The following is a 27,543-nucleotide window of genomic DNA, read 5'->3' on the forward strand; positions in this document are numbered from 1 at the left end:
ATAAAAATTTTAACATTATTTAAAAAAGAAATCATTAATGGATGTTATATAATACTTTTTTTATATTTTTTTTTCATCATATATTTACATCTATAAATATATCTTTATAGCAAACTTTCATTCATTTGTATTTAATAGTACAGGATACATTTATTCTTAATTTTTATGATAGTCAAAAATGCTAAATCAAAAATTACTCATAAATCGTTATTCATCCTAAATAATATTAACGCAAATTTAAGAATTGCTAAGTTGTACATTACATTAATATTAAAATTTTTCTAATATAATCAAAATCATTCATTATATATATTTTGTTTTAATGTTTCACTTTTTGTCCATATTGAACGCTAAAGTGAGGAAAGGATAATAAAGCAACTTTCGTCACAGCATCTACTGTGTGATTATTTCTTCCACAGGTTTGAATGAGCGTACGGGCGGTCGAGGGCACATGTAGCTAACGATACACACAGCAGGCACACAAGTATATGTAAAGCGTGTATGGACGGTCACGTTTGATCGAGCCCTCCGCGTGTGTACCATCTCCTCTCGTCCTATGGCTTTCCTGTCCTTCCCTACCCTCGACGAACAGCCGCGATCATACCTTTCCCCTCCACGTTGCTGGCAGCCTAGCTCGTGAGTGCGGACCGTTCAAGCGGCTGTCGGCAAAGCAGTCGGTATCTTCAGTTCAAATCCAAACGGCGACTGGTCGAGACGTCCGCGCGACTCTGCTCGATTTTGGGCGCGCGTCGCGACAAAACAACCCGTTAGGAAATTTATAATTTCGCATAATGGACAATTAGGCCGAAGAAATATTGAGGAACGACCAATAAGAACGAACGTATATTCGACAATCGTGAACGCAAGAATCGCAATCGTTTTCCGTTGGCCCGCCATCGTTTCTGTTCTGTGTCGTGCTTTCCTTCTTCTGGACCTTGCTGCCTTGGCGACAATGCTTTTTTCCCTCGCTGCATTTAAATAAATACTTATTGCACTGTCGCGACGCGTACGCCCAAATATTTAATATATTTAATCAGAGTTTGTTTATTGTTATTACAAATGGTTTTTTAACATAAATAATTTTCACTTAACTAGAGACACTTAAAGCACAAATCATTTATCATATGGATACACGTGACTGCGGATTATATTGTGTAGTGGAAGATAGATAGAAAAGGAGAGTGTAAGAGACAAAGAGAGAAAGTGAGACGGAAAGAGGTACGAAGTTCTTATGTTTTTGCATAATCGCTTATGGAAATCACCATATTATATACATTGTAAACGGAGACGTGTCGTGAACAATTAATAGACGAGCTCCATCAAACGTTAAAAATGCAATCGATTATGCTCCATTTAAATTGTCTAACAATCATAAGAGAAATATTTATTTAAATTTCACAAAAAATATTAACAATATAGTGACGAAGTGTTTCAACTATCATAGTATTAGAACTATGTAAAGTATTGAAGGAAAGATAGAAAGAAGTAGTGTTGAGAGATTGTGAAGTTTAAGTTTTCGGGACTGGATCCGTCGGGAGCTATTCAGAACCCTCTGATCGCGAGTTTTCTCGGAAGACTATCCGTGAGAATGGATGTAGTGTCGAATGGTATACTTATGCCAGCGAAGGTCGTGGATATTACTACCTATAATTCATCTTTTTATTCTCCGCCACCTACAGAAGCGTAAGTAATATATTATATTAATGTTTTTTATGATTATTATAATTTTTGAATAATTTAATAAAAATCTAAGATACAATTCCTAAAAATATTGCAAATAAGAAATAAATGTAATGATTATTTGAAAATGTAGTATAAATTTAAATACATATCCATTATAAGATTATCGCCTATTTAAATTTTTACCGCTCTTCAGTTTTATCTTGCACAAACTGTCAGAGTATCTAGACTTAATATTCACACATTTTAATAAAACAAATGCGTATACCTACCAGTCTCTCGACTGTCGACGGAAGTATGCGTAATAAGTGCTTAAAAAATTTTGCCGCGGAACAACGGAAGTTTTCTTTTCAGTGTCGATATCAAAGGATGCGGCCTTATCTTGGGGTAGATTGTAACGCCGGTTTACATATGAGATTTCATCTCTATGCTTGAAATAACATTTATACCTATTATTTTGAAATTGAGATTCTATTTTTTTTTTTTTTTACGATTAAAACTAAAAATATGTTTCTAATTTTTAACTTTTTTGATATATTTCCTGTAATATTTTATAATAATTAAATGTTTTCTGTCAATGATATATTATAAATTATATATTATTTTTTTGCATAGCTATAAAAATAATTTAAAATTCAATATTAAATATTCTTAAAGAAAATGTATTTTAGAAAAGATAGAACATCTCTTGAAACTTTTTTAGAGATTCATATCGATTGGTCGATCTTCACTATGATTACAAATGCGTTAGTAGAAAGAGATAAAGAGGATTTTCAAAGTCCCAGTAGGTTATTGAATAGTTAAGGATAGAGAGAAGAGACAAATACACAGATATACCATAAGGAAAAGCAGCAAGTATCTTGGAAAGAACCTCTGACTATTCCTCTTGTTGTTGCCTATCCTAAGCTCGTTTGGAGCCAGAGAGAAAAAGATCTCTCTGGGCCTCGTATAGATATCTGAGGTCTGCTTTCATGAGCGCGCGCGTGTATACAGGTCTACAGCCGGGACAACTCGTTCTCGACTAAAGGAGATTTAAACCCGGTTTCAGATCGAACCCGTTGAGAATTCTTTAATCGTTTATTTCGTTTGCCAGTGGACGGGTTTGCGTCTTCGTCCTTTAACCGGGACTCAGTGTATTAACTATTTTCTGAATTGGCTTAATAGCCAACTTTGATAGCATTGTTTTCATATTATATAGATATTTATCAATGTATTTATAAATATTTTCAAATTAAAATTGCGTAATGCAAAATTACAAAAAAATTGCAAAAAAAGGAAAAAATAATTAACTAAAGTAAAAAGTTGTTTGTTACATAGAATTCGATATCTAATCCCTGATATTTTTTATATAAAATGTGAATTAAAAATAAGAAAATAAAAAGTAAAAAAAAAAAAGAAAATTGAAGAAGAATATCTAATAAATATTCTCCTTTCGTTGAAAGTAAGAAATTACTTTTATGAAAAAAATTATCTTTTATAAAAAAAGAAGTAACAAAAGGAAAAAGTTTAAAACATTGAAATATGAAAGATTGACATATAAAGACATTGAATTTTGAAGAACTTAATCAAACTTAATTTTGAATAACTTAACAAAAAAGGAAAGCATTATATTGAAAATTTATGCGGAAACCATGAAATGCAAAGACACATTGTTTCGAAACATAAGACGTACTTAATTAATTCATGAATAATCCGCTACGCGCGCTGTTTGAGAATAGAATAAGGGAAGAACGAAAAGATAAATTTTTTTTAAAGGATATTCGAGATATTATTCGAGATATTATTTACATAAATTAAGATGATTTTACATATTATTTTATATATATTTCGTAATTAATTAGAATATATTTTTGCTATGATTTTTTGCTATTATTTTTTTTCGTATTCTTCATAGAAATAAGCCTTCATAGATATAAATAAGTCTTGGATCTACTTTTTTATTCTTTTTATGAAAGAAGAGTGCTAGATAGGATGGAACAGGAAATATGTGATTAGATTTTTTAGCGATGTCTTGATTGTCTAGGAGAAACTATGATAGTAAAAAACTAAGAAAAATTTGCAAATTTAGATTAAGAAAATCATTTTAAAATCATTTCATGTTTATTAATTGAAAAATGTAATAATATAATATATTTGTATATATATTTTCATTAAAAATTATGCAAAAAATTTGAAAAAAATTACGGATTGAATGGATTTAAAACGCAACGTTTTCATCGTGTGTGGTTCTTTGTAAAAAAAAAAAAGAATCTGTCGACGTGTGAGGTTACTTCGATGCAATCAGGATGCATAATAAACTTAAAGCACGTCCCCACAGTTCAATCTAATTTTAGAAGAAATTCAACGGACTCCATGAGGCATAAAAATAAATTCCTAGAGTCGAAACTACAACTCGGTTACATATCTGTGCATAAAATCTCCGCTAGATTGCGCTGGTATTCATTTAAATTCAAAACGGTGGAGTGCTCTTTTAGTTCACAATTAAATAACCGTTTAAGCAGCTGTGCTTCTTTTAATATCTTCATCGGACAATATTATACAGCAACGACGATGTATAATAAGAAAAAGATAGAAATAGATATAAAGAAAGATCTGAGAGCAAGTAACAAATTTCTCGAAGGGATTCCAGTTCTGGCAAGATTCGCGACTGGGCCCCTTGAGGAAGTCCCCCCGCAAAAGGAACGATCTTTCTCTATTTTCTTTCTCTCTCTTCTGGCTCCTTATAGTTCGTTCTCTTCTCTTCATTCGTATCATTATTTTCAATGTTGAGTTCGGTACACTCGTTTGAGGGTCGACATCGTCGTTGATCGTCAGGAGGGTATACACACAACAGCGAGCCTGATTTTCAGCATCTGCTCCAGTCAAGAAAGACCACAGTCTGGAACGACTTTGGTCTAGTAAAGGCTTTGCATATGTGCTTTCTCGTCTGCGACGCCTTCTTATATTCTATTGAGTCTTCCAAAAGCACCAAGAGCATATGTTTTTGAATTGTTCTCGACCGAGGGACAGTCAAATGATAGACTGATGCTTTCGTTCGACCAGTGACATGATGAATTCTAATGATTTCCCCTTGCCCTCGACTATTCCCTTTAATTGTATACCTCTGTTTATTTTCACTTTTTCTTTTATTATTATCTGTCTGTATTATGCTCATTGAATGATTTATTCCATGACGTATTAAATTATATTTTAGAATTAGAATCATGGATAGGTTAGTTTTTATAAAGACATAAGAAGTGGCATAAGAAGTCAATTACTAAATCTTGAAAATATTCTCTTGTGATATTCCATAAATTTATATAACTAACCTATAATTTTAAATGAACTTAGAAATTTAGAATATTTTGCATTATATTGTGAAATAATTTCACAATGATATTTAAAGACATTCATCATACCTAGTAATAAGTCATAAATATCATTTAAAAAAATTATCAATTAATAACATTGACAAATAATTAGATTACAATTGAAAACTTTATCGTTTTTCATTTCTGGCAATGATGAACAAAATTTAATTGAAGTTACAAATGAGATTCCATAAATTACTTTAATAATTTATTGTTCAAAACATAATAATACTTGCAAATAATTATAATGTTAAACGATTGAAATTATATGAAAAACAGATCAATTATAATAGTTACAAATAAATATTATTTAAGCATTTTAATAAATAGCTCTTTAAAGTAACTTTATTCAAGATTTTTAATTAGTTACTTTTTCAATTAGTTAGATTAATGTCCAACTCTGAATTCTGAATATATCAAACGTCTTACTATCTACTCATTACAGTAATCTCGAATTCGAAAGTCTAAATAAAATTAGAATATTTGGCCCCTCTAATCAGTCAGTATTAGCAAGGTGCATATGGATCAACCATGAGATTGATTCTTCATGATGTGCAGCCTCGATTCCCACGGTAGAATTAAAGATTCACGAGGAGAAAATACCCATCGCACTTGTCATGGGAACGAACACCGGGTGCCTCGTCACTCGATTTACAATTGGTTACCATACGCGGGGTAAGGCATGGTATTGCACGACGCGCACCTCGAAAGACGAGGGGGATGAAACCGAGGGACCTTCCCCTTTTTTTCTTCTCTCATTTTTTCTTTTTTCTCTTTTTTTATATACTACCACATCTATAAGAGTACAGAAATTTCCCTCACTTATATAGTATACACTTTTGAGAAGTGACATATGCGTACTTTGAGGTTAGGTTAGTCGATCTCATCTTTAGGATAACATTAGAAAGATAATTATATATATTGTTAACTAGGGATATAGGTTATCGAATTATATTTTATATATTTGATATTTTTTTATAATTTTAGATCAATTCTGTGGTAGTGAAAAAAGATTTAATTGATAAGATTATTTTAATATAATTTTATATTAATAATTAAAATTTAATTCATTGATTTTTGAATCTTCAATTTTTGATAGAAAATCAATTTTCTTTTATAGTTATAAAAACTTTTCTTACTAATTTAAACATATAATTTAAAACATATTATTAATATATTAACATATTATAATAATATAAAAATATATTATTATCGTTAAAAGATGCACAGGAAATGGGAAAAAAAATCTGTGTGTTCAATTAGTAATTTTGTTATAGCAGAGCTTGATGATGCATTCGAACACGTGCATCTTTGTATACACGTGCATCCACATGCATACGTCATAAGAGCGGGTGCGCATGCTCGGGAAGTTCTATTGGGGGGAAGTTTGGCAGTGCGAGGGCATTGAGGCAGGTGGTAGCCAGATGTCTCTCCTAAGGACTTTTACCCTGATGTCGTTGCATGATCGTTCTTTTATATATATATATATATATATATATATACATACATATATACATACATTTACACGATTTGTGCAAGAATGAGTAAGATATATAGCTATCCACAAACCCTATATTTGCGCGGGGAACATATTCGAACCAGCAAACTAATTCGAACATATATATATCTGCTCCCTTACATTGCGAATTGTGTAATATTAACTTGTGATTCGTTTCGAGATTTATATATGTGTGTAAATATGATTTGATCTATCGGCAAAATTCAAATATAAAATCTTTAGAGGAAATTTGATTTTTTGCATCTAATTGGGATAACTTAATCTTTCTGAATAAATTTTTATGATTAGAAATCAAATAGCTGATATTTAAATAAATTAACTATTTTTATTTTATTTAATTCTTCTAGTAAACACAAGGTGGCGGACTAAGCGCCACGTAGGAACTATCAAATCCGTATTTTCAAAGCATATTGCTAAGTAGTGTAAATCATCATTGGATCCGACAATCTACCGCTATTAGTGAAACAGACATATATATATTCGCACAATTTTTTGTAAATTCCTGTTTTTTAATTCGTTAAATGTTTGCAAAATTTAATATTTTAAAATAGTTTTATTTAGTTTTAGAAATTCAAATTTCTTGATCTTTTATATTTCGAGAAAAAATAGAAAGTTTTTTATTTTTCTTTTTCATGAATACTATTTTGTTGGAATTTCTCCTACCAGCCTTCGAAGGATAAAAGATTCTAAAACGTGTTGACCTTGATCTTGACTAATCTTTCTTTTCCTCTTCACACATTCGTTTGTTCTTATTCAATCTTTTTCTATCTTATCACCTTATTGTACCTGAAATTAATTTCATTAATGTCATTCATGAATCAAAGTGATTGTAAATCGAGCACTGACTGAAATTTTACTTGATTCATTGAATAACTTTTTAGACACTAATGTAACTTCATTTTATAATCTTCTTATAATATTCTTAATTATTTATGTACGATTTTTATTGTTTATAAATTCTCTATAAATTATTATTGTACTGCAAAAATATATAATTTATTATTTTATCTATAATAAATATATTATAATATCGATATACATTGCATTTAATTCTTCATTATTTAATATTAAATAATTATCGAAATATTGATGAACTTGTTATTAATAATAATCATTTATACTATATGTTTTAAAATTAAAATAACACTCATGACATTTAATTACGACATTTATTTACGATGATGAACACATGACAATAAAAATAGTAATATTCCCAAATGGAAGAATAACTTTTTTTCACATTAATTAATTTTAAATTCATACTTCATTAAGAGAAACTTTGTGATCAGATGAGAATATATTTTTAAAAGGCGATATTAACATAATGATCAGAAAAATTAATAACATTCAACAAATTAAAAATTAATTTTTTTCCCTCTTCTTATATAAAATTTATAATATCTTCAATCATAAAGACTACATATGATCACAGAAGAATTAACAATAAATTAAAAAATAATAATTTATTATAGTTATTACGTTCCGATAACACGCATATGATATAAGATGGACATACTTGAAAATTCTGCATATTTTGCTAGGGCGTTCCCTTTTATCATTGGCACGAGAGGCTGTTTAAACGTATAAATTGAGGAACGCGCGAGTGTATCGTATGTTGTCGACCCGTGCGGCGGGGGGGGATGGGTCGTGGGGGTAGCAGCTGACAACCAGAGACCAATGAATCCCTTGCACCTGGTCTCTAACTTTGGGAAATCGACGACAGAATCAATTGCATCGCACGCGACCGAACGGGGTCCCAGATGATAACAGTTGCATTGACCCTTACTCTTGACCCGTTACCCACAGAGCATCAGTTTGATTTCTACTTGCATAGATAACGCTCTCTTCGAATCTGTCTACTTGAAGAATGGTTTCCGGTATGTTAAAGCATTGCGTCGTGTGTCGTTGAAGTTATGTAATCGTGTACAGAGGATAGAAATAATCTTGTTTAGAAGAGAAAAATCAAAGATTATTCTTTCAAAGTGTATCTTTCTTTATTGCAATATCTTGTATGGGATAGAGATTGATAATATGCAAATTATTAATTTTTATTTCAAATTTATATATTATAGTTTAATGATTAAATAATATATTACTATTTATACGTTATATTATATTGTTGAAATGTAATTATATTAATGAACATTAACAAAACATTACATATATAACAAATTATATTATATAATTTGTGTTGAAAAATTACTAAACAAAAATATATGCGCATATATTCATTACAAATTCGTCAAGAATACCTTATTATTATCTTATATTAAGGTCATATATAATAGAATAGTTAAAACAACCATTTAAATCGAAAACTATATTCATAAATTTCGAAATATATAAAGAGACAATAAACCGTACTTTGACCTCTCTAATCCATCCTCCAATCCTCCATTACTATTCTGTAGTGACTAGATAAATCTCCATCTACAATTTTTTAATATATTTCATATAATGTTTTTGAAATTTTATATTATTCCTTTTTTTTTTCCTATTTCTTTTTTTTTTAATTTTTTTGGATATTGATACATTTCTCGATATTAAAGATATTATGTGTGATATGATCTTGAAAATATGTATATAAAAGGGAATATATATATGGGTTTATCCTCTGGTTTTCTCGACAAACCATGACTATGAGACATACACACGGTGGACATAACTCAAGAAGGGACGTCGACTGGTACGCGCAATGACCTTATTGTTGCGTGACGAACAACAGGCGGACAGAAGGAAAGAAGGAAAGAAGGTAAAAGAAAGAAAAAGGAAGATTGCTAACCTTAGGGCTGCTTGTTGCAAATGGTGGAATAGAAGGGGAACAGCAGACAACGCGTAAGGAAGTGGTCGAAAAGAGGGGAAAGTTCGGAACTTCGGCAGATGTCCATAGTAGCAGTATACGTGGCAATGATGGGTACTTTTTTCCTCTCCCTTTCTCACGAGACGCTCGATTTTCATCATAACTCGTAAATTCGAAGAGGGGAATGAACGTAATTGTGTAATTGGTGAATAATTTCGTTAATCCTCTTTTTGTTGTATTGAAATGATATTTATTGTTTAAAATTTATGAAGATTTACTTGGTTGTTTTAATAATTCTTTGAAAAATTGATGTAACTAGTTCCAGATGTGTTTACATTTAGAATGAAATTACCGTAAGTCGGTATCATAAATCGTAATAAAAATGAAAATAAAATATTATGAAGTTTAAATATTAATATCTGTTAGGTTTTAATAACGAATATTATAATCTACATTTTTTGTGATTAGAAAATAATTTTTTAAATTTCAATAATTAGCAAATATTGAAATATTCTCTTACATAAGAAATGCAATATTTCATAACTGAATATTCATGTTATATCATTATAATTGATGTGATTTGTTAAAATTCATTAGAAAAAAAAAATAATTTTTTGCATGATATTATAATGATTAAAATGCAATTATTCAATATGATAATGATAATAATAGCATCACATAAGTTACAAAGATCATTTTATAAAATTTGATATCATATCTTCTGAAATACTAACCTCAATAAAGTATTATAACCTCAAAAAAAAATGTATTTTGTGCCTTCTATGATTTAGTACAATCAGTATAAATTTAATAATAATGTATTTATTATGCTATTTTCATTAAAAACAATACAATCAATAACTACACTATAGTAGAAAAACTTTCGAATCTTTAAAAAAAATCGCATGACAATGATAGATTGCAACAACAAAGAATCTTTAGTATGTTATAATTTACTTTTTTTATTTATATATATTTGATTTAAATAAATCATTATGATGTCGTTATACTAATATATGATTCGATTTTTAATTTAAATCTACAACATTTAATAATAAAATTAAGTGAGATTTATAGATTTTTTTTCTGTTTTACATAAGATCAAAGTGATTATTACAAATATTCATTTAATTTACAGTTAAAAGTTACGTATAGTTTTATTTACAGTAATTAATTGCAATTGTTTACTGAATCGATAATGTCGCATGTGATACGAAAATGGTAAGAGAATCAACTATCAAGATTCTGTTACATGAAAAAACATTATTTTATATTCTATATTTCGTTTGTGATAATATTATTAGATATGTTCGAAAGTAAATTTTTATAAATCATTTTTAATATAGATAGATTTTAAATTCTCGTTTTTTATAATTATAAAACTAACTAATTAAATAGAATCGTAAAAATATATGAAAACGAATCTTAATAATGAAAACAAAAATTAATATTATTAATCATTTATTGAAGATTCTATCAAAATGTATTGCATTTAAGTCATACGGCGTTCGAAGTCCTAGACAAAGGGGGCAGCTGTTGCAGGGCACCTGCTCGTGCCGCCACCTTTCAAGTAAATGCTAAGTGCAAGAGCTTGTTCATTCATTTTGCCTCATGAGGATTAACAATTTCTTGTCATCGAGGTTGAATTAGCTTATTGGAAATTTCTACCGGATGTCCTCGATCTTCGATAGTAGTTTTACATGCTAATTCGGAAAGGGATAGAAACTTAGTAAGATGTGTTCAATTTATATGACAATATTGAAATAAGGAAAAGAGAATTTTGCGTTCTCAACTTATTCAAATATTTCGAGCAAAATCATTTTAAATATATAATTGCAAATTTTGATATTGAGTTAGTATATTAAAATATAAAATAAATTAAAATAATATTAGATATTTATACAATATTTATCATTAAAATAATATTTGGTAATTTTTATTCTTTCTCTTCATCTTTCTATCATAATTTAAATATTACATAGAAATTCTGGTTGTCAGGAAATTATAATTATCCTTTTGACCAAACAGGAAGTCAGAAACACCGAGGTAAGAGGATAGGAAGATATAAAATCCAACGTGATCCGGTAGCATATTACTCTTTCCTTTCCTGTGTTACAACCATTATTCTTATCTTTCTTTTACGCTCTCATTCACGTCCTCTCGTGTCTCCTTTTTGTCTGTTTTCCTCCTTCCCTTCCTCTGTCATCCTATGTATAACACATATAAAATTGCTACCCTAAATTGATTAATGAGTAGTCCCGACTGAGTCGTTTCCTTTGTCCCTTGTTTCTACTGTGAATATCACATATTGAGTAAAATCATGATAATTTTTATCAGTTATTCTGCATTTGTCCACGTGCCTTTTGAATTATTTTTTTTTCCTTGTTTCTTCTGTTTTTTTTTTTATTATTTTTAGTCATCTTTTCAAGAAAATAAATAAGTAACAATAAGAAAATAAAATTTTACAATTAATTAAAAGCAATTCCAAAAATTGCTATATTATATTTCAAAATGCCATAATTATCAGAACTATAAACTCTAAAGGTATTCATAATATCCATTTAGTCATTATATATGTGCATACATATGTATATTAAACATATCCCATGTTTGATTGCTTTACAACTTAAATCAATTTGATTGTATCTTGAAAGATGACCGATCTCATCCCATATCCCTTTTCGCAATCGTCATCAATAAAACGTTAGATGTCTGACCAGTATAAATATTCATGAACAGTGGACATTTTATAATTTATTTGCAATGCTTTCGAAGCAACGTAAGAAGGGGAATATACCACCCCCACTCAGGGTTAACAAACATCATGCGTGCGCATAATGCTCCATCCTTTTTATATATCTACACAATTCTCTCGGCTATCGCGCCACGACGCTTTATGTATAGGTATATGTGTATATATATATATATATATATACAGAATGGGCACATATTTTCGCGGATCGTGAGAATGCCGGAGGAAGTCCTGCGTTCAGCCACGTGCCTCGGGATTTAAACTCAAGGATGCCTGCGACCGTTAGAACTTCCACGAAGGCGAAAGCCTTTACGTAACACAGTGAAAAAAAAAAAGAACGGATACTGATCGTCTTCGAGTATATATTTGCGATTCCCAGCGCTATTTCTATCCTTTTTTTGCGTGTCACAACTAAATAGGTAAAGATTTGGCTACAAAAGTTCAATATTCTAGAAGAAATATTCTAACGTAAAAAATATTGTATTTCTTTTAAGTAAAATTAAGTAATTTAAGATGTAATTTTAGATTTTTTTCATTTGTTTTATCTTATTTGCTTATTATATATACTTTATTGTATGAAAGTTTTTTATTAATTATTTAATCTTTATTCTTTATTATTATTTGTTTATTATTATTAAAATAATAATAGAATTCATATTTAATTTATCAAAAACGTTATTACATAATTGTCAATATAATTTTCATATATAAAAATGTGTCTATGTATGACATAGATGACATTAGATCACACGTGACGAAAAAGATCACGTGTATGTAGTTTGTGCCGTCTTCTCCATTTTCACTTTTAAATTTGAATGAAGCCACAGTCAAATACCGGATGATTGTTCTGGCATTCCACGCACGTTCTGCTTCTGCTTTTTCAGACTTTCATTTGGTCAAACATACAAAATAGAAAGTGAAAAGGAAGATGCACAAAAATGCGATTTACACATTCCATTCTTACATTCTGAAGATATCTTTTTTAAGGAAATTCCATCAACCTTTAAAAAAAGATTATATTTATTTCACATAATTATTATTACACATACGCAAAAATATAATTTTAATCTACGAAATTTTATATTTAAATATAAATATAATTTTTTTCTTAATTCTATACATAAAAATGATATTCTTATAAGCTCTGTTAATTTAAGAATTCGGTATCAAAACTTGATTAAATATCTAGCTAGTTCTCATGGAAGCCGCGTCGTCTAGAGATATAGAGATATACTGTGATTGGATACTTCAGCTTGTCATGGAACTCCATCGCATCTTTGAAATTTAAACATATCGCTCTATGTGAATTTTACTAGTTTGCACCTTTTTGCCGCATGAACAATATTGTTTATGGTTATATAATTGTTAATATATTATATTATTCAAATTATAAAAATCTATTCTTTCTTGTTCATGAATTCTATCTACAAAAATCACGTATATAAATTAACACATACAATAATTATTTTATGATTTACAATAATATAATCGAAATGACTTTTAATTTTTAAAATTCTATTTTTAAATTTAAATAGTAAGGTTATGAAGTCTTCCTTAAAAAAAAATAAAATTCAATACAGCTGTTCAATCAGCCTTATCACGTGCTAATCGAGCAACAAATCACTGCCAAGTATTTATTTGCATAGTTTCACGAATTTCGCTACATTCACTTTTTTCCACGACGCGTCCTGTATACAGGAGACATTCCACTTAAACGGCACTCCCCTTTTGGTTCCTAGCATTCCCTCGCGACTTAACGCTTCATAACATATTCTCGACTTGTCCTTAGCCGGGAACGTAAACATATGTGCACCTGCAGAAAGTCAGTATATTTGAACAACGAAGATTGCATTGCTAGACTCCGTCAATTAGATGCTGAATTACAAGGTATATCAGTTTGCGTTTTATACGAGTTTCTCTTACCGATGTAAAAACAGCTGCGGAGATGAAATGCGCGTGCTTCCTGTATAGCACTGTTGCCACGTGTGTGCCAGAATAAATATGCGCACGCATGTCTCGTAACGTTTGTCGTATGAAGAATACAAAAACTGGAAGCAATAAAAAGAAGGATATTTATTCGAGATTTTATTGATAATCGAATAGATATTTAAAAAAGGAACGATTGATTTGTTGATTAACAAATTGTGAATTAATCACGTGACTTATCGCTAATTTTCTTGAGATTTCTATCGCTCTATCATAATATTTCAGTGATGAGTAGAGATTTCCAAGAAATCTTGCTAAGGATAATCATTCTTTCCGCTGTTAAACATCGATACGTCACAAAAAGAAAACAAAATAGAAGAATAGAATAAAATGTTTGTAAAATACACTTGTATATCCATGATAAAGATAAAAAGAATATGAAAATTTTATCAAGATATATTTTTCAAAACATATAATATATATGGTAATAATTTGAAAAAATTTCAATTTTATATTTCTAGTTTTTTGTCTCAATATACATTTCTTTTTCTTTTTTTCACTTTTAAGCAATTATATATACAGAAAAAGGACATTATACAGAAAAAGTACAATTATATATACAGAAAAACATGTATGTGTGCATATACTAATGAAGTACAATAGAAAATTATAAAATGATATAGCATTTATAGCATGCCACAAACATATATACATAAGTACGACATATGTATTCATGTAAATTTTATTGTTATCATTACTTTCAGTCCAAAGAAATATTTTTTGATATTATATTATTTCTTAATTTATTGTTATAATAAGATAAAATTAATAATAAAGTTAATATTGATTTCGACGATCAATTTAGATTAAATTATCAAATTTTCAAAGATAACTGATAATTTCCAAGATTGAAATTTTATTTTTTAACTCATCATTGTAATAAATAGCAATTTTTTGTTATAATGTTCATCAACGAATATAATTATGTTATAAATTCTATTTTAAAAAAAAGTTCATAATTTATCAATTTAATATTTGGATTATAAAATGATTAAATTGGCTTATTAGTTAATTTTTTAAATCATTTTTAGCACTATAAAGATTATGAATTCTAAATATTATAGCAATAACACATAATATTGGTGTCTAAATGCCAATTTGAAAATAAAAAATAAAATAATTTTCTATACATTTTCAACTATATATATATATATTTACTATTATAATTATAATTATAATTACATCTATTGTATTTTTATAAAAATATTAAACATGTTAAATTTTAAATATATACTGCATATTATTTGATTATTTATTTTATAATAATTTTTTTTATAAATTTGAAAGTTAATAAAATAATTGTAATTATAAAAAATTGCTAATTTTCAGATATATTGAATATTATATTTTATTATAATATTTCTATTTTCATTGAAAATCATTACATTATTTTTTATTTTTTCTAAAATTCCAAATAAATATGAATAATGTTTAATGATTCGTGAATTTACGTACATCGTTTTACTTAGACGTCACAGCGGTATCTTTGCAGTTCTGACGAAACAAAAGGGTTAAACGAACGCCGTTTGGCAAAGGTTCATACGATATACATAGCTGCTTGCAGCGGAAACGCGGTCGTGGTCTGCCTGAAACAGTAAACATAACAAGCGGTCGGCCGTTGCGTTTGATTTCTCTATGTAGTGGGATATATAGGAGAATATATACATGTGTACTTCATCTCAAACTGACCGGCTATCGTCGACGAATTACGTCATCCTGCGAACATAAACTCTATAGTGGTTGGAATGTAAATACGTTAAGATGACGAGCCAAGTGTTGGACTAATTGCATTTGAGTATTGTGTAACATGAACTCTGGCTTGTTTCTTCCATAAATTTCTTGACTTTTACTACTGAAGTCAGTTTATAGATTACTATAGTATATCATTTATATCAGTAATGTTTTTTCTAAGAAATTCTTTAAAGAAATTTCATAAGATTAATAAATAATATTATTTAATTAATTAATAAAATTAAATTAAAAGTATAGAAAAACATATTTAAAATAGCATTTTTGTTCCAACAAAAAATACTAAAATGGAATACTAAAATTTAATGAATAAGAATATTTTTTTTAAATATTTTTGAATAAATGAAACGAATACTATTAGATTCGAATTAAATACTTTTGAAATTTGAGAATATTGTTTGATTGACAGAATTATTATAGATGAACTTGACTGATGTAAAAAAGCTTTTAACATCTACATATAGAAAAAATTATATTCACTGTACAAGATACTTTGTGATTAATGGAAATTCTTTTTTGAAGAATTTTTTTTTTTTAAAGAAAAAATATTTGACTTAAAAATATTTTTATTTAATCATATAAACAATTAAACTTATTTGCATATGTATTTTTTCTAAAATATTTAGAAAAATTATTTAGAAAATTTTTTTATTACATCTTTATAAATATTTTATTTATATTTTTTTCAAATGAATAATTATATATTTTTATTGACGCTTTCAATATTATATAAATTTTATATAAAAGATAAATTAAATTAATCAAGTAGATTAATCAAATTAATCAAATAGATTTTTTTCTTTTTGGTTAGATAAATTTGCTTTTTTTTTAAGTTTGATTAAAAACTTATAAAGAGAAAAAATTAAAAAATAGTGAAGGGAAGAAAGGGTGAGAATGAATAACGACAGGAAATCCTTGAAGACAAAGAAGACGAATAAACCACTAGCAACCACAAAAACTGACACTGGCCAGACTGTGGTCAAGATTGCCTCTTGGTTGGCGGTTTAGGGCAAGGGTGAAGAACAAAGGGGTAACGAGTGCGCGATAGTTTCTTCGACAAAGAAGAGGAAGAAACACGCACAGGTCGGATGGTCAGCCATCCGTGATTTCCCATCTTCACCATTCTACAAAAAATAGCTATATCCGTTACATGTTCGCACATTTGATCTTGTGAATCTTGATATTCATTTTGAATCATAGTTTTATGTTAGAATTAATAGTCGTAAGAAAAAGAGATAAAAGATCATAAGAGGTTTCATGATATAGGCATTAAAATCATTTGTATCGTTTCTAACTTTAAATATTTTTAACAAAAGTTAATAGATAATAGATATTAGCATTTTTTTGACTTGTCAATTTGATTTATCAATTTTTTTTATAAAAAAAAAAGATACTAGTAATAAATATCATTGTGTAGAAAAATGCAGTTTTAATTTAGAAATATGAATTTCTAAATTTCAAATTTAATTTTATTTCCAAATTATGAAAACATATAATATTTTCTTTTTTTCTTAGATCGCGATCTGGATACGATTCTAGTAGCGGCGGAGAATCTGACAATGAATACAATGCTATTGCTTGTCGTGGAGCCGATAATCAATCTCAAAATCAGAACACAAATGCAAGCAATCATGGGCAGGGAAAACATATAAACAAAGGAAGATGGACCAAAGAGGAGGTAATTGAGAATTTCAATGTTAAATATTCTAATTAAAATTAATTTTATTAATGAAACATTTAAATTTTAATTATTAACATAATTATAACATAATAAAAAAATTTAAATATTATTAATTTAAATATTTGTTAAATATTTCTATTATAAAATATTTTAAAATATATTATAAAATATTATAATTTAAAAAAGATAAAAAAAAATCTTTTAAATATATTCTAAAATATATTTATAAAAAATATTTTAGAGAGTTCCATAAATTGGTATACATAAATTAGATTATACCAATGATATTTATAGTGCATATCATAATAAGCAATGTTCTATGCTTTTTTTTTTTCTCTTCCTCTTTAATCAAGAGCTCGATATTTCCGAGAATGTACATGTGACCGCGTCATCATACTGTGACTTTGATCAGATGTAACGCGAAAGGGGAGGGATACAATGAGCACAGGCCTCGAAAAAAGGTCCACCCTTCGTACCTTCTACAACGAGTTACGTCCGCGGGCAGATGCCCTCAACTACCCCATAGTCATATGCGTAGCCATAGAGTACGAAGAACGCCGTATGGTTTCCCGTGGGAAATATCACAGACCTATCGATCCTATGCATTTGTTACATGACCTTTTTTCTTTTTTTCTTTCTCTCTTTCTTTCATCTTTTTTTTTTTTTTTAATTTAATGCAATTGTGAAATAAAAAGTTTCATTTGGAATATTTTCATTATTTCTTTAATTTTAAAGTCATTTTCAATTTAATTTCCATTCGCAACTCTATCTATATCAGAAATTAATGTTGCAATAGTAGTAAATATTTCATGTTCATTTGATCTTTTTTTCTTATTATTTATATACTTAATCTTTCTCATAAAAATATCTTTACTGTTCTTTTGATAAAAAAAAGTATTGATAAATATTAAAAATTTTTCTTTAAGAATTATATATCATTACATGAAATATAAATCATCATATTTTGAAAAACAATTAATAATTTATTAACATAATATTTTAGCATAGTTTTATTTTAATTTAACACATCTCAAAAGAATAAGTACAATATTTACTTTAAATAGCTTATTTACTTAAAATAACTTGAAATTATTCACTCACTAACTTGAATTATATTTATCAAGTTTCATAAGTTTTATCAATGCTCAGCGATATAAAATTCAAATATAGTTATTTTAGAACATTTTCAAAGGACTTTTGTCACAATCTTTTTTCTATTCATACTGTATATTATTTTCTATGCATAATATATATGTATATGTATATGATTAACATACTTATGTTCTGTTTCAAATGGATTTCAGGATGCTGTATTAAAACAGTTAGTGAGCAATGCTGAACAACTTGGTACTGGGCTTCGATGGGACGCCATAGCCAGCCACTTTCCGGATCGAAGTGATGTTCAATGCCAGCAGAGATGGGCGAAAGTCGTAAATCCGGAATTAGTCAAAGGACCATGGACAAAAGAGGTATATTAATGGAATTAAATTAATAAAACTTATTAATTAATTTTTTTTTTAAATATTGAGAAACCTAATTTTTATTATATTTTATTATTAAACTTTAAAAATTTAATATTTAGGATTTCAGAATTTGAAACTAAAATATGATTTTTTAAATAATAATTCATTGTTTTGATTATCATAAATATCTTGTATAGTAGTTAGTATTTGAGGTCTTTATCGACATTTAGCGATACTTTATGATTTTATTTGATTCTTTATTTAAATAGTTATATTGTATCATTGAAAAATCAATGAAATTCAATTAATCTGATTTTCAATAGAGGCCAATCAGTCCACATCAAATGAAAGTGTAAAGATCCATTACACCCTCTTCATCTATCGCGACTAGATCTATTCAGATAGTATGAAACTGAGAAGACTTTTAAATTAAAAGTTGGATAACGGTTCTGCAGAAGTTTCTCTTTGGATTAGAAGCTTTTTTTTTTTTAATAATTCACACGAATCAGTAATTAATAGATCCAATATTTTATTAAAACTTCAAAATCACTCTCTTAAAATATTCTTATAATATTTATAATATATAATACATATATCTCTTCACATGTATTTTAAAAATACATACACATCCTACCTTCTATTAGTAAAAAATATCAAGAGCTTCCTCTTTTGATCACTAGATGTCTCCATTGCAAACTATGTAGATTCATTATTATAGTAACACCATAAGCCTAATCAATTTCATCATAGTCAATAAAAACCAAACTTGAACCAAACTCATTTAAAAATGCTTCAAGATTCTCGTTGCCTCACTTCTAAGGGATTAGCGATCAAGTTTCTCCGACTCGTTTAAATTTCGAAGGTTCAAATTCATAACGGCACGGCCCTGCACAGTACATACGCCTACACGTAGCGGAGGCAAAGCTCTCCGTCTGTCCGCTGAGGGTCGCCACGGTGGGGTATGCAATAAGAAAAAGAGCCACGAGAGGTCTGTAGAGATGCTGCATCGCCGTCTTGCCAATGCACTTGGCAACAGCCAAGGGCAAGTAAAGCCTCTGACATCGCCGTCATGGAGGGCCACATTGGTGTGTACCTGATTTTTCATGGTATGGGAGCGTCCTCGGTGCAACCTCCTCTTACTCCTCTGTCTTTCCCTTTCTTTTTCCTCTTCTTTTCGTTCGTTCTTTTCCTCTGTGCACCGACGGTCATCATGCATCGCGTGAATCCTCTTCTCCTTTCCTTTCCGCCGTCTTCTCGACCTACCACTTCGTTCTCTGTTCGATACTTCTATTTGCTTTCGAGAAATTACTCCATGAGTTGGGCTTGCCTTCCGGTGAGAATTTGTCCACATGAAGACTTTGTTGAAGACGATTTTGGTAACAATCAACAAGATGAGAGGCACTAGAAAAAATGGCAATTCTTTGGAAGCAATTGATAATGTTTGAATCAGAATGATTTCAATCATTCTCAAGCAATCATAGTTACATACCTATGTAACATAGGTATCTTATCTATTATCTATTATCTATTTATATCAGATAATCAGCGATAATTTTTGCTATTTGGTAATTATTTGGTAATGTTTACTAGATAGCCTATTGGAAGATGAAAAATTTTTATTCATATATTTGATGAATGAATGAAGGAAAAATCGAAATAATTATTTTTAATACGATTCATGTGATATTATATCATATGATTGTTACAAATTGGAAGCATATTTTGCGATTAAAGAATTTGATACTAACAATATAATGGCTTTAAATTAATAGAAATTTTATAATTAAGATTAATTAATATGAGATTTTAAATATAGGATAATTTATAAAAATAAAATATATGATATTTTGATTTAGGATACTTATTGATTTTCCATCCTATTATTGAAAGGAGAATCTTAAGATAATTCTTTTATTATAAACTTTCCTAATATTATTTATTTTTGATAATATTTAGGATAACTATCGAATTTTTATGAATCAATTTCAATATTTGATAGTATCAATTATATTTATATATATATATAATATAAATAACTAAAAATTATTATATTAATAATATATTAATAATTATTATATTAATATTATTATATTAATAATCCTGTTTGCAGGAAGACGAAAAAGTGGTGGAATTAGTAGAACGATACGGACCGAAGAAGTGGACATTAATTGCACGACATTTGAAAGGTCGTATTGGAAAGCAATGTCGAGAACGATGGCATAATCATCTAAATCCGGGTATTAAGAAAACAGCATGGACAGAAGCGGAAGATAGGATCATTGTAGAAGCACACCGCAGGGTAGGCAATCAATGGGCAAAAATAGCAAAATTACTACCAGGCAGAACTGACAATGCCATAAAAAATCATTGGAATAGTACTATGAGAAGAAAATATGAAACTGAAGAGGGTAGATCCACGAGCACAAGAGGTTTATAATTCATTCATTCTTTAATCAATAATCAATATCTTCTTAATTTTTTGTTAATTTCCATTTTTTAATTCCAATAGATATACAAAATTTAAAAAATAAATTAATTTATTTTAATAATTAGAATGTATTTTTATATATTAGAAGTGAAGATTATTAAAGATGAAACATTTAATGAAAATAAGTATTTTTAATAGGGAGAGGTAGAAGAAAAGCCATAGAAGCATCAATATCCTCTAAGGATAATCTTTGTCCAGAAGAGGATATTTCCAATCAGAATTGTTTAAAATCAACGAATAATGACAATACCTCAACTCTGACTAATGTACAGCCACATACTCTGGGCATTGATCAATTGCAATGGAGCAGAACTTGGGATAATCAACAAAATAGTCAGACTTTCCAAGGTCTTTTGAATCTGAATGAACGGTCACATAATAATGAATCTCGTTTAAACTCCCCTTCAAAAACGGGAAGTTCCTTTTCTAGAGTCAAGACTGCACAAATGTCACCCTTCACAAAGTATGATATGAATGAAATAAAAAAAAATATAAAATTTTCCAAAGATAATTGAAAAAAATTATTTATTTATTAACGTGTCTATTATAGGTATTTCGACTTGCAAATACAGGGTGAAGCGACTAGTTCAAAAAATTCAGAAATCAGATTAATGCCTATGCCAGATTTGGAAGAGATTCCTGGTGCTGTAACGGAGAAAGAAAGGAGTAGTCCACCCCCAATTCTACGTCGACGTAAAAATACCCAAGTTCTTCAACAGAGGACAGAAACTCCTGATAATGTGAGCCAGTCTGATTATTTAATAATAAATCAACAGGAACAACAGACTGGTGAGACCACCCCATCCACACCCATTAAACAATTGCCATTCAGCCCGTCACAGTTTTTGAACAGTTTGAGTCCCGAGACATCTTCCTGGCCACGAGCGAGCACTCCTAAAGGCAGCAGCCCTGGTCCACTCACCACACCACAACCCACTGGTCTTCGACGAAGTCAAAATGGTATGTTTTATTTATTTTTTGATTTGCAAAATTTTCATTTATAATAATATTTTTATATATTTATTATTATATATTATTACATTATTATTATTATTATTATTATTATTATTATTATAGATGGCAATACGCCGAGGACACCAACACCGTTCAAAAATGCATTAGCAGAATTAGAACGGCGCAGCGGCGCGACTACTCAGTTACCTGCTACCCCCAGTCGTTTAGATGCTCTAACCGAGATCATCAAACAGGAAACCGATCGTGAAAGTTTAGTAGGAACTAGCACTATTCTTCAAGATTCTGGTTACAGTACAATTAGACGACGGGGTAAAGAGAATAGTGCTCCTGGCGGAAAGAGAGCGCGCAAAGCTCTCTCTCAAGCTTGGGCAAATGCTTCTCAAGATAATTCCGAAATGAGTTTCGTTGTAGAAACACCCGTAAGTTGAATATGAATATTTAAAGATATTTTACATTATAAGATTACAAATTATATCATTTAATTTATTTATTTATTTCGTTTTATATTACAGAGTAAAAGTTTGGACACATCGGTATTATTTTCACCAGCATCCATGGCATTAGAAGACAGTTTCCTAACAGCAGGGACTAGTCCCATAAAGGTAGAGAATGTCCATACTCAAACATATATTCAAACTCAACCAGCCCTATCCTGGTATTATTCCCGTACCAATCGCCTCTAGACACGCTAGCCGGCCTTTTCTTAACTTTCTTATTTTAACACTATCTTTTTCTTTTAAATTCTAAAATCTGTTAAGTATATTTTAATCAATATTGTCTGCCTTTCGATTAACGTTAAATATGCCTTGTTCTTTTTCTTTCTTTTTTTTCAATTCCTTTTTCTTTATAATTTATGACTAAATATTAAACGACGCGCGAGAAATTAACCTTGTTTTTATATCTATTAGACTGGTTATTACCGATTCTTTTTATCGATCCGGTATCATTCAATCCAAAGATTATTAGTGACTTTTTTTTCTTTTTTTAGATCCTAAGTATATAATTATAAAATAACACGACTAACATTAATAATGGTGTAGAATCAGTTTAATCTATTTATATAGTTAATTTATTTTTTTTTTTTGTCAACGCGTATGCTTTTCGTGTTAAATTATTTATATCTAATAATTTTTTGCTTGGAGCGAAACTTATGATCATGAATTAAGAAACAAAACGTTTCATATTATTTGTCATTAATTAAATCACTAAAATAAAAAAATATAAAAAATATAAAAGTGATCACAAAAGAGCCAACGTTATGAGGTACTTAAGTTATATTTTTGCGCGTATTATAATATTTATTTCTGGTCGATATTTATTGTCTGTCTTTATATTGAAAATATCCGTACTTTTTGTTATTAAACGTATATATAATTTGATGTGTACAGATGATTATATTTCGTTTTTGTTTGTTTCATTTTTCTTTTTCTACAATTAATTTACAAAAAATTAAATTATGTTTTATTATCATTTTATTTTTTTTTGTTAATATTTAATTATATAAATTATTCGTGTAAATTATTCGTGTACATTTATTTGATATTTTGGAAGCGAAGTGAACTGAAAACATATTTATTCCGGTGAAAAACCAAATTATTATTTATTATTATAAGATTTATTTATTATTATAAGATTTATTTATGATACACGTTTAAAAAAAATAATAGTAATATTGAAATTTTTTAATAATAATTATTAAGAATTCCTGATTTTAAAACATTTGTAAATTATTATAAGAATCCTGTGCACAACAGGTTAAACATGTGTACTTATGTAAATCTGTAATAAAATATTAGTATTTAAGTATCATCGTACGATTATTTAATATTTAATTACAAAATATCATTGATTATATTAAATGTTTGCAGTTTCAATTTCGCCTCCTTAGTCATTTATATGTTTCAATAATAATAAAAATAATAATAATCTAAACGAAAAAAATGGATCACCGGTGATCCATATAGCATGAAACATAATAATACTTATATACCCTAATAATTCCTTTGCCTAATTAAATATCCTTAAATCATAAATATCCCGTTTATAATTATATATAATATATGTATATGGATATATACATATAAAAATAGCGTTTATTTATTATTATATATTAATATATAATATATATTACATATTACATATATATTTTTTTAGTTTCTTCGATAATAATGTTGAGTTGCCGCATGTTTAAAACTAACTCAAACGTAAAACGTCTTTATACAGGCCTGGCCTAGCGTACCAAAGTATCTTCCTTGTCTATCCTGTCCCGAAAATCCAAAGAACTTTTGAACAGTGGTTCCATTGGTCGCGAATGTTCCTCTTCGAAATCGATTCGCAATCATGCAAAGGAAAAAAGAAAGAAAAAAGAAAATACAAAAGGCCTAGTCATTTTATAATGAAACGTGATAGTTTTTTTTTTGCATGTATATGAAACGTGCCCTAGAAAGAAAATATGAACGCATAAAACGGATAAGCTCACAATATAGTTTCGTAATTTTTTGAATAATACTAAAATAAATTCCCATAATCTCTTTATTTCTCTCTAACTATATCCTTTCTATCTCCGTTTCTTCTCTCTTTACAACTCCTCTTTCTCTTTTTCTTAAATCTTTCAATTATGTCTCTGAAAACTGAAATTTTGATCTTATGTTTTTTTCTGATAAAAAGAAAAAAGAAATAATTTTCAAATATTATCAGTATTTTCTATATGCGTTCTTTTTACTCGCCGGCTGTAGCTAGTGTGTCTATCCTTTCCAGACTTCCCACGACTTTGTGTCCGTACAACGGAAGCCTAATGCCAAGAGAGCGATCACATTCGATGCATTCGACAGTCCCTGTTGTATCCTCAGCCCCTTGCCGCTCAGGCCAGTCAAACGTGCTAAGGTGAGTTGTTTTTTTAATTCTAGAATCGGTTCACTGTATCTCCTTAATGGGGTTAGCTGCATTAGAGATTTGATATTTTCGTGTCAAATTTCTTTTCACATCGCTCCAATGCTTAATTTTCGTATACTGGAAAACCATCTGTTGCTATAGATCAAATTTCATTGCAGTATTTGATCTCTTGAAATATTAAGTAGTTTGTGTAAGGATAATAAAATTATTAAATGTATAATTCAAAACTATTAAATATATTTTATAGTTTATTAAATTATTTTATATTTTATAGTTTAAAGTTGTTCAATTAATTTAATCTTATGTATATAAAATCCAAAAGAATTTAGCTTTTAATTTTTTAAATATGAGATAGTTTTAAATATTTCATCTCGTCATATTCAAAATATTGCTAATGTAATCATTTTGTATATGTTATTACTTTATGATATTAATATCATAATTATGCCATTCACGTTGATTTTTATCCTTGATTTGTTCTAATTGCAGGTACATTTAGAAGCACAATGGGCAACAGTGGCATGTGGACGTACACGCGATCAAATCGAAATGACGCGAGCTGCTCGACGATTCCTTAGCAGTCATGGATACTTGCCATTACGTCCTCGTTCTTTGAATTTTTGAGAGTCCTTTTGTAAACATGGGGACTCAGTCGCACTTCGTGGTACAAAAAATGCGACATTAAACTAGTCGTAATTAAAATAATACGGCACTTCCGTTTAAGGAATATAGCCTTTTTCTATCAAATTTATCACACTATATAAAAAAAGAAAAACACAGGAAAGCAAAGAAAAAATAAATCTATTAGGCAATTTTACAGGTTGAATACAAATGGATGCATTAGAATAATCTTTTATGAATCATATAATTGATATAAAATTGAGATATTCTAATGCATAGCATATGTATACAAATAAATGAATTTTCTTTTTATGAAAAAATCCACAGTGCATCTGAAATTATATTTTAAAAAGAGAAGAAATGTCACGCTTTATAAATACTTATATTTATGATTCGTTCTCAGTAGGATATATGTGGACCACAAATAAATCACAAAAACAAAAATAAAGCAAGATATTTCTACCTTTTTTTGATAGGAAGTTGTTATTATATTGGCATATAGATAGTGATGAATATAGAAAAAAGAAATAAAATCTCATTTCTTTGCGTAAACATACTTATTCCTGATAGTACAAATTATAAGTTTATATGCAATTTTTTAAAGAGACATCAGGAATCAATAGTGTTTACATAAAGAAATTTTTGTGTGAATTAATATTGAAAACAATTTATTTTCTATTAAAATATGAAAAAATTTTTGCCATATAAAGTAGCAACTTCTTATCATATTCGTACGAAACGATAAAAGAATAAAATAATAGCTGGTTTATTTGATACAATAGTATATATATTATATAATATAAAACAAAAGCATTATTGCGGCCGTTATGTACAAAGAGCCTTTGTAACTGGTATTTAATTTACAATTGAATAATAAAGACGTGATAATAATCACCAAAAAATAAACAATTGGTAATATTTTTTTAAACCAGCACAATGTTATTTTCAAATTAAAAGAGATCATGATTTGATTTAATATATCATAATTTCTCACATTATGCTTTTAAATCAAATTATGTGTTAATAATTTTTAATAATTTTTTAAATCAAGTTATGTATATAACAATAACAATAATTCAATTTTCGGCGTATATTAACTTCTTTTATAAAACTTGGAATGCCATGAAATGAATAATACAAGTGCTTATACAATAAACAGCCATACACATATTATTCAACAAATAATTGAAAAAGATTCAATAATCAAAAAAATCTCACAATCAGGTGAGGTATATCAAGAGTGCCTACCAACTCGACTTTTATTTGAGCTTGAAACATCGTATCATATTTTAATATTTTAAACATGTCCTTTAGAATGTTATGCACAAATACGCTTTATCTCATATTAGCAATCGAAATATATAGTATCTAAACGTGAATGATGATAAGATTACTCAGTAGTATATGCGTACAAACTGAATACAATATGACAATGTTTATGAGCGATGTAGTAAGCGTCAAACATAATTCTAAAGCTCTTTCTGTACACGCGTTTTCTTAATATGTTTCAATGGTATATAGAATTTGGGACTCTCATTAAAACTGAGATCAAGTTAAAAAAATTTATTATAATATTAAAAATTAATA

At 28.5% G+C, this 27,543-nt stretch overlaps 1 protein-coding gene and 1 long non-coding RNA gene across 6 annotated transcripts; one reads left to right on the forward strand and one right to left on the reverse strand.

Annotated features, from left to right (window-relative positions):
* The first annotated feature begins 574 nt into the window (after positions 1–574).
* On the forward strand, positions 575–26,926 carry LOC122716796 (myb protein). 3 transcript variants are annotated; one of them, XM_043940193.1, is made up of 10 exons: positions 575–1,683; positions 17,352–17,514; positions 18,822–18,986; positions 21,091–21,409; positions 21,607–21,931; positions 22,019–22,428; positions 22,546–22,862; positions 22,956–23,045; positions 25,201–25,326; positions 25,825–26,926. In XM_043940193.1, the coding sequence occupies exons 1-10, from the start codon at positions 1,589–1,591 to the stop codon at positions 25,957–25,959; spliced, it is 2,145 nt and encodes a 714-aa protein (XP_043796128.1). In that variant the 5' UTR covers positions 575–1,588; the 3' UTR covers positions 25,960–26,926. The 3 variants fall into 3 exon arrangements, with proteins under 3 accessions (XP_043796128.1, XP_043796129.1, XP_043796130.1); XM_043940194.1 differs by lacking the exons at positions 575–1,683; positions 17,352–17,514; positions 18,822–18,986 and adding an exon at positions 19,959–20,065; XM_043940195.1 differs by lacking the exons at positions 575–1,683; positions 17,352–17,514; positions 18,822–18,986 and adding an exon at positions 20,044–20,086.
* Positions 12,899–19,746, reverse strand: LOC122716797. 3 transcript variants are annotated; one of them, XR_006347095.1, is made up of 5 exons: positions 19,615–19,746; positions 18,795–18,898; positions 15,543–15,673; positions 14,025–14,149; positions 12,899–13,914 (listed from the first exon to the last, which is right to left on the reverse strand). It is a non-coding gene; the product is annotated as an uncharacterized LOC122716797 (long non-coding RNA). The 3 variants fall into 3 exon arrangements; XR_006347097.1 differs by lacking the exon at positions 18,795–18,898 and adding an exon at positions 15,777–15,803 and having other exon boundaries at positions 19,615–19,745; XR_006347096.1 differs by lacking the exon at positions 18,795–18,898 and having other exon boundaries at positions 19,615–19,741.
* Positions 26,927–27,543: the final 617 nt, after the last annotated feature.

This window comes from Apis laboriosa, unplaced genomic scaffold (assembly GCF_014066325.1).
Source record: "Apis laboriosa isolate Shangri-la unplaced genomic scaffold, ASM1406632v1 scaffold49_cov149, whole genome shotgun sequence".
NCBI classification, from domain to species: Eukaryota; Metazoa; Arthropoda; class Insecta; order Hymenoptera; family Apidae; genus Apis; species Apis laboriosa.

Excerpts from the sequence above, each read along its gene's own strand:
- LOC122716796 (XM_043940193.1), top strand. The coding sequence starts at position 1,589 with ATGGATGTAGTGTCGAATGGTATACTTATGCCAGCGAAGGTCGTGGAT. Across the intron at positions 1,684-17,351 it reads TCTCCGCCACCTACAGAAGC|ATCGCGATCTGGATACGATT; the intron begins GTAAGTAATATA and ends TTTTTTTCTTAG. Across the intron at positions 25,327-25,824 it reads GGCCAGTCAAACGTGCTAAG|GTACATTTAGAAGCACAATG; the intron begins GTGAGTTGTTTT and ends TTCTAATTGCAG.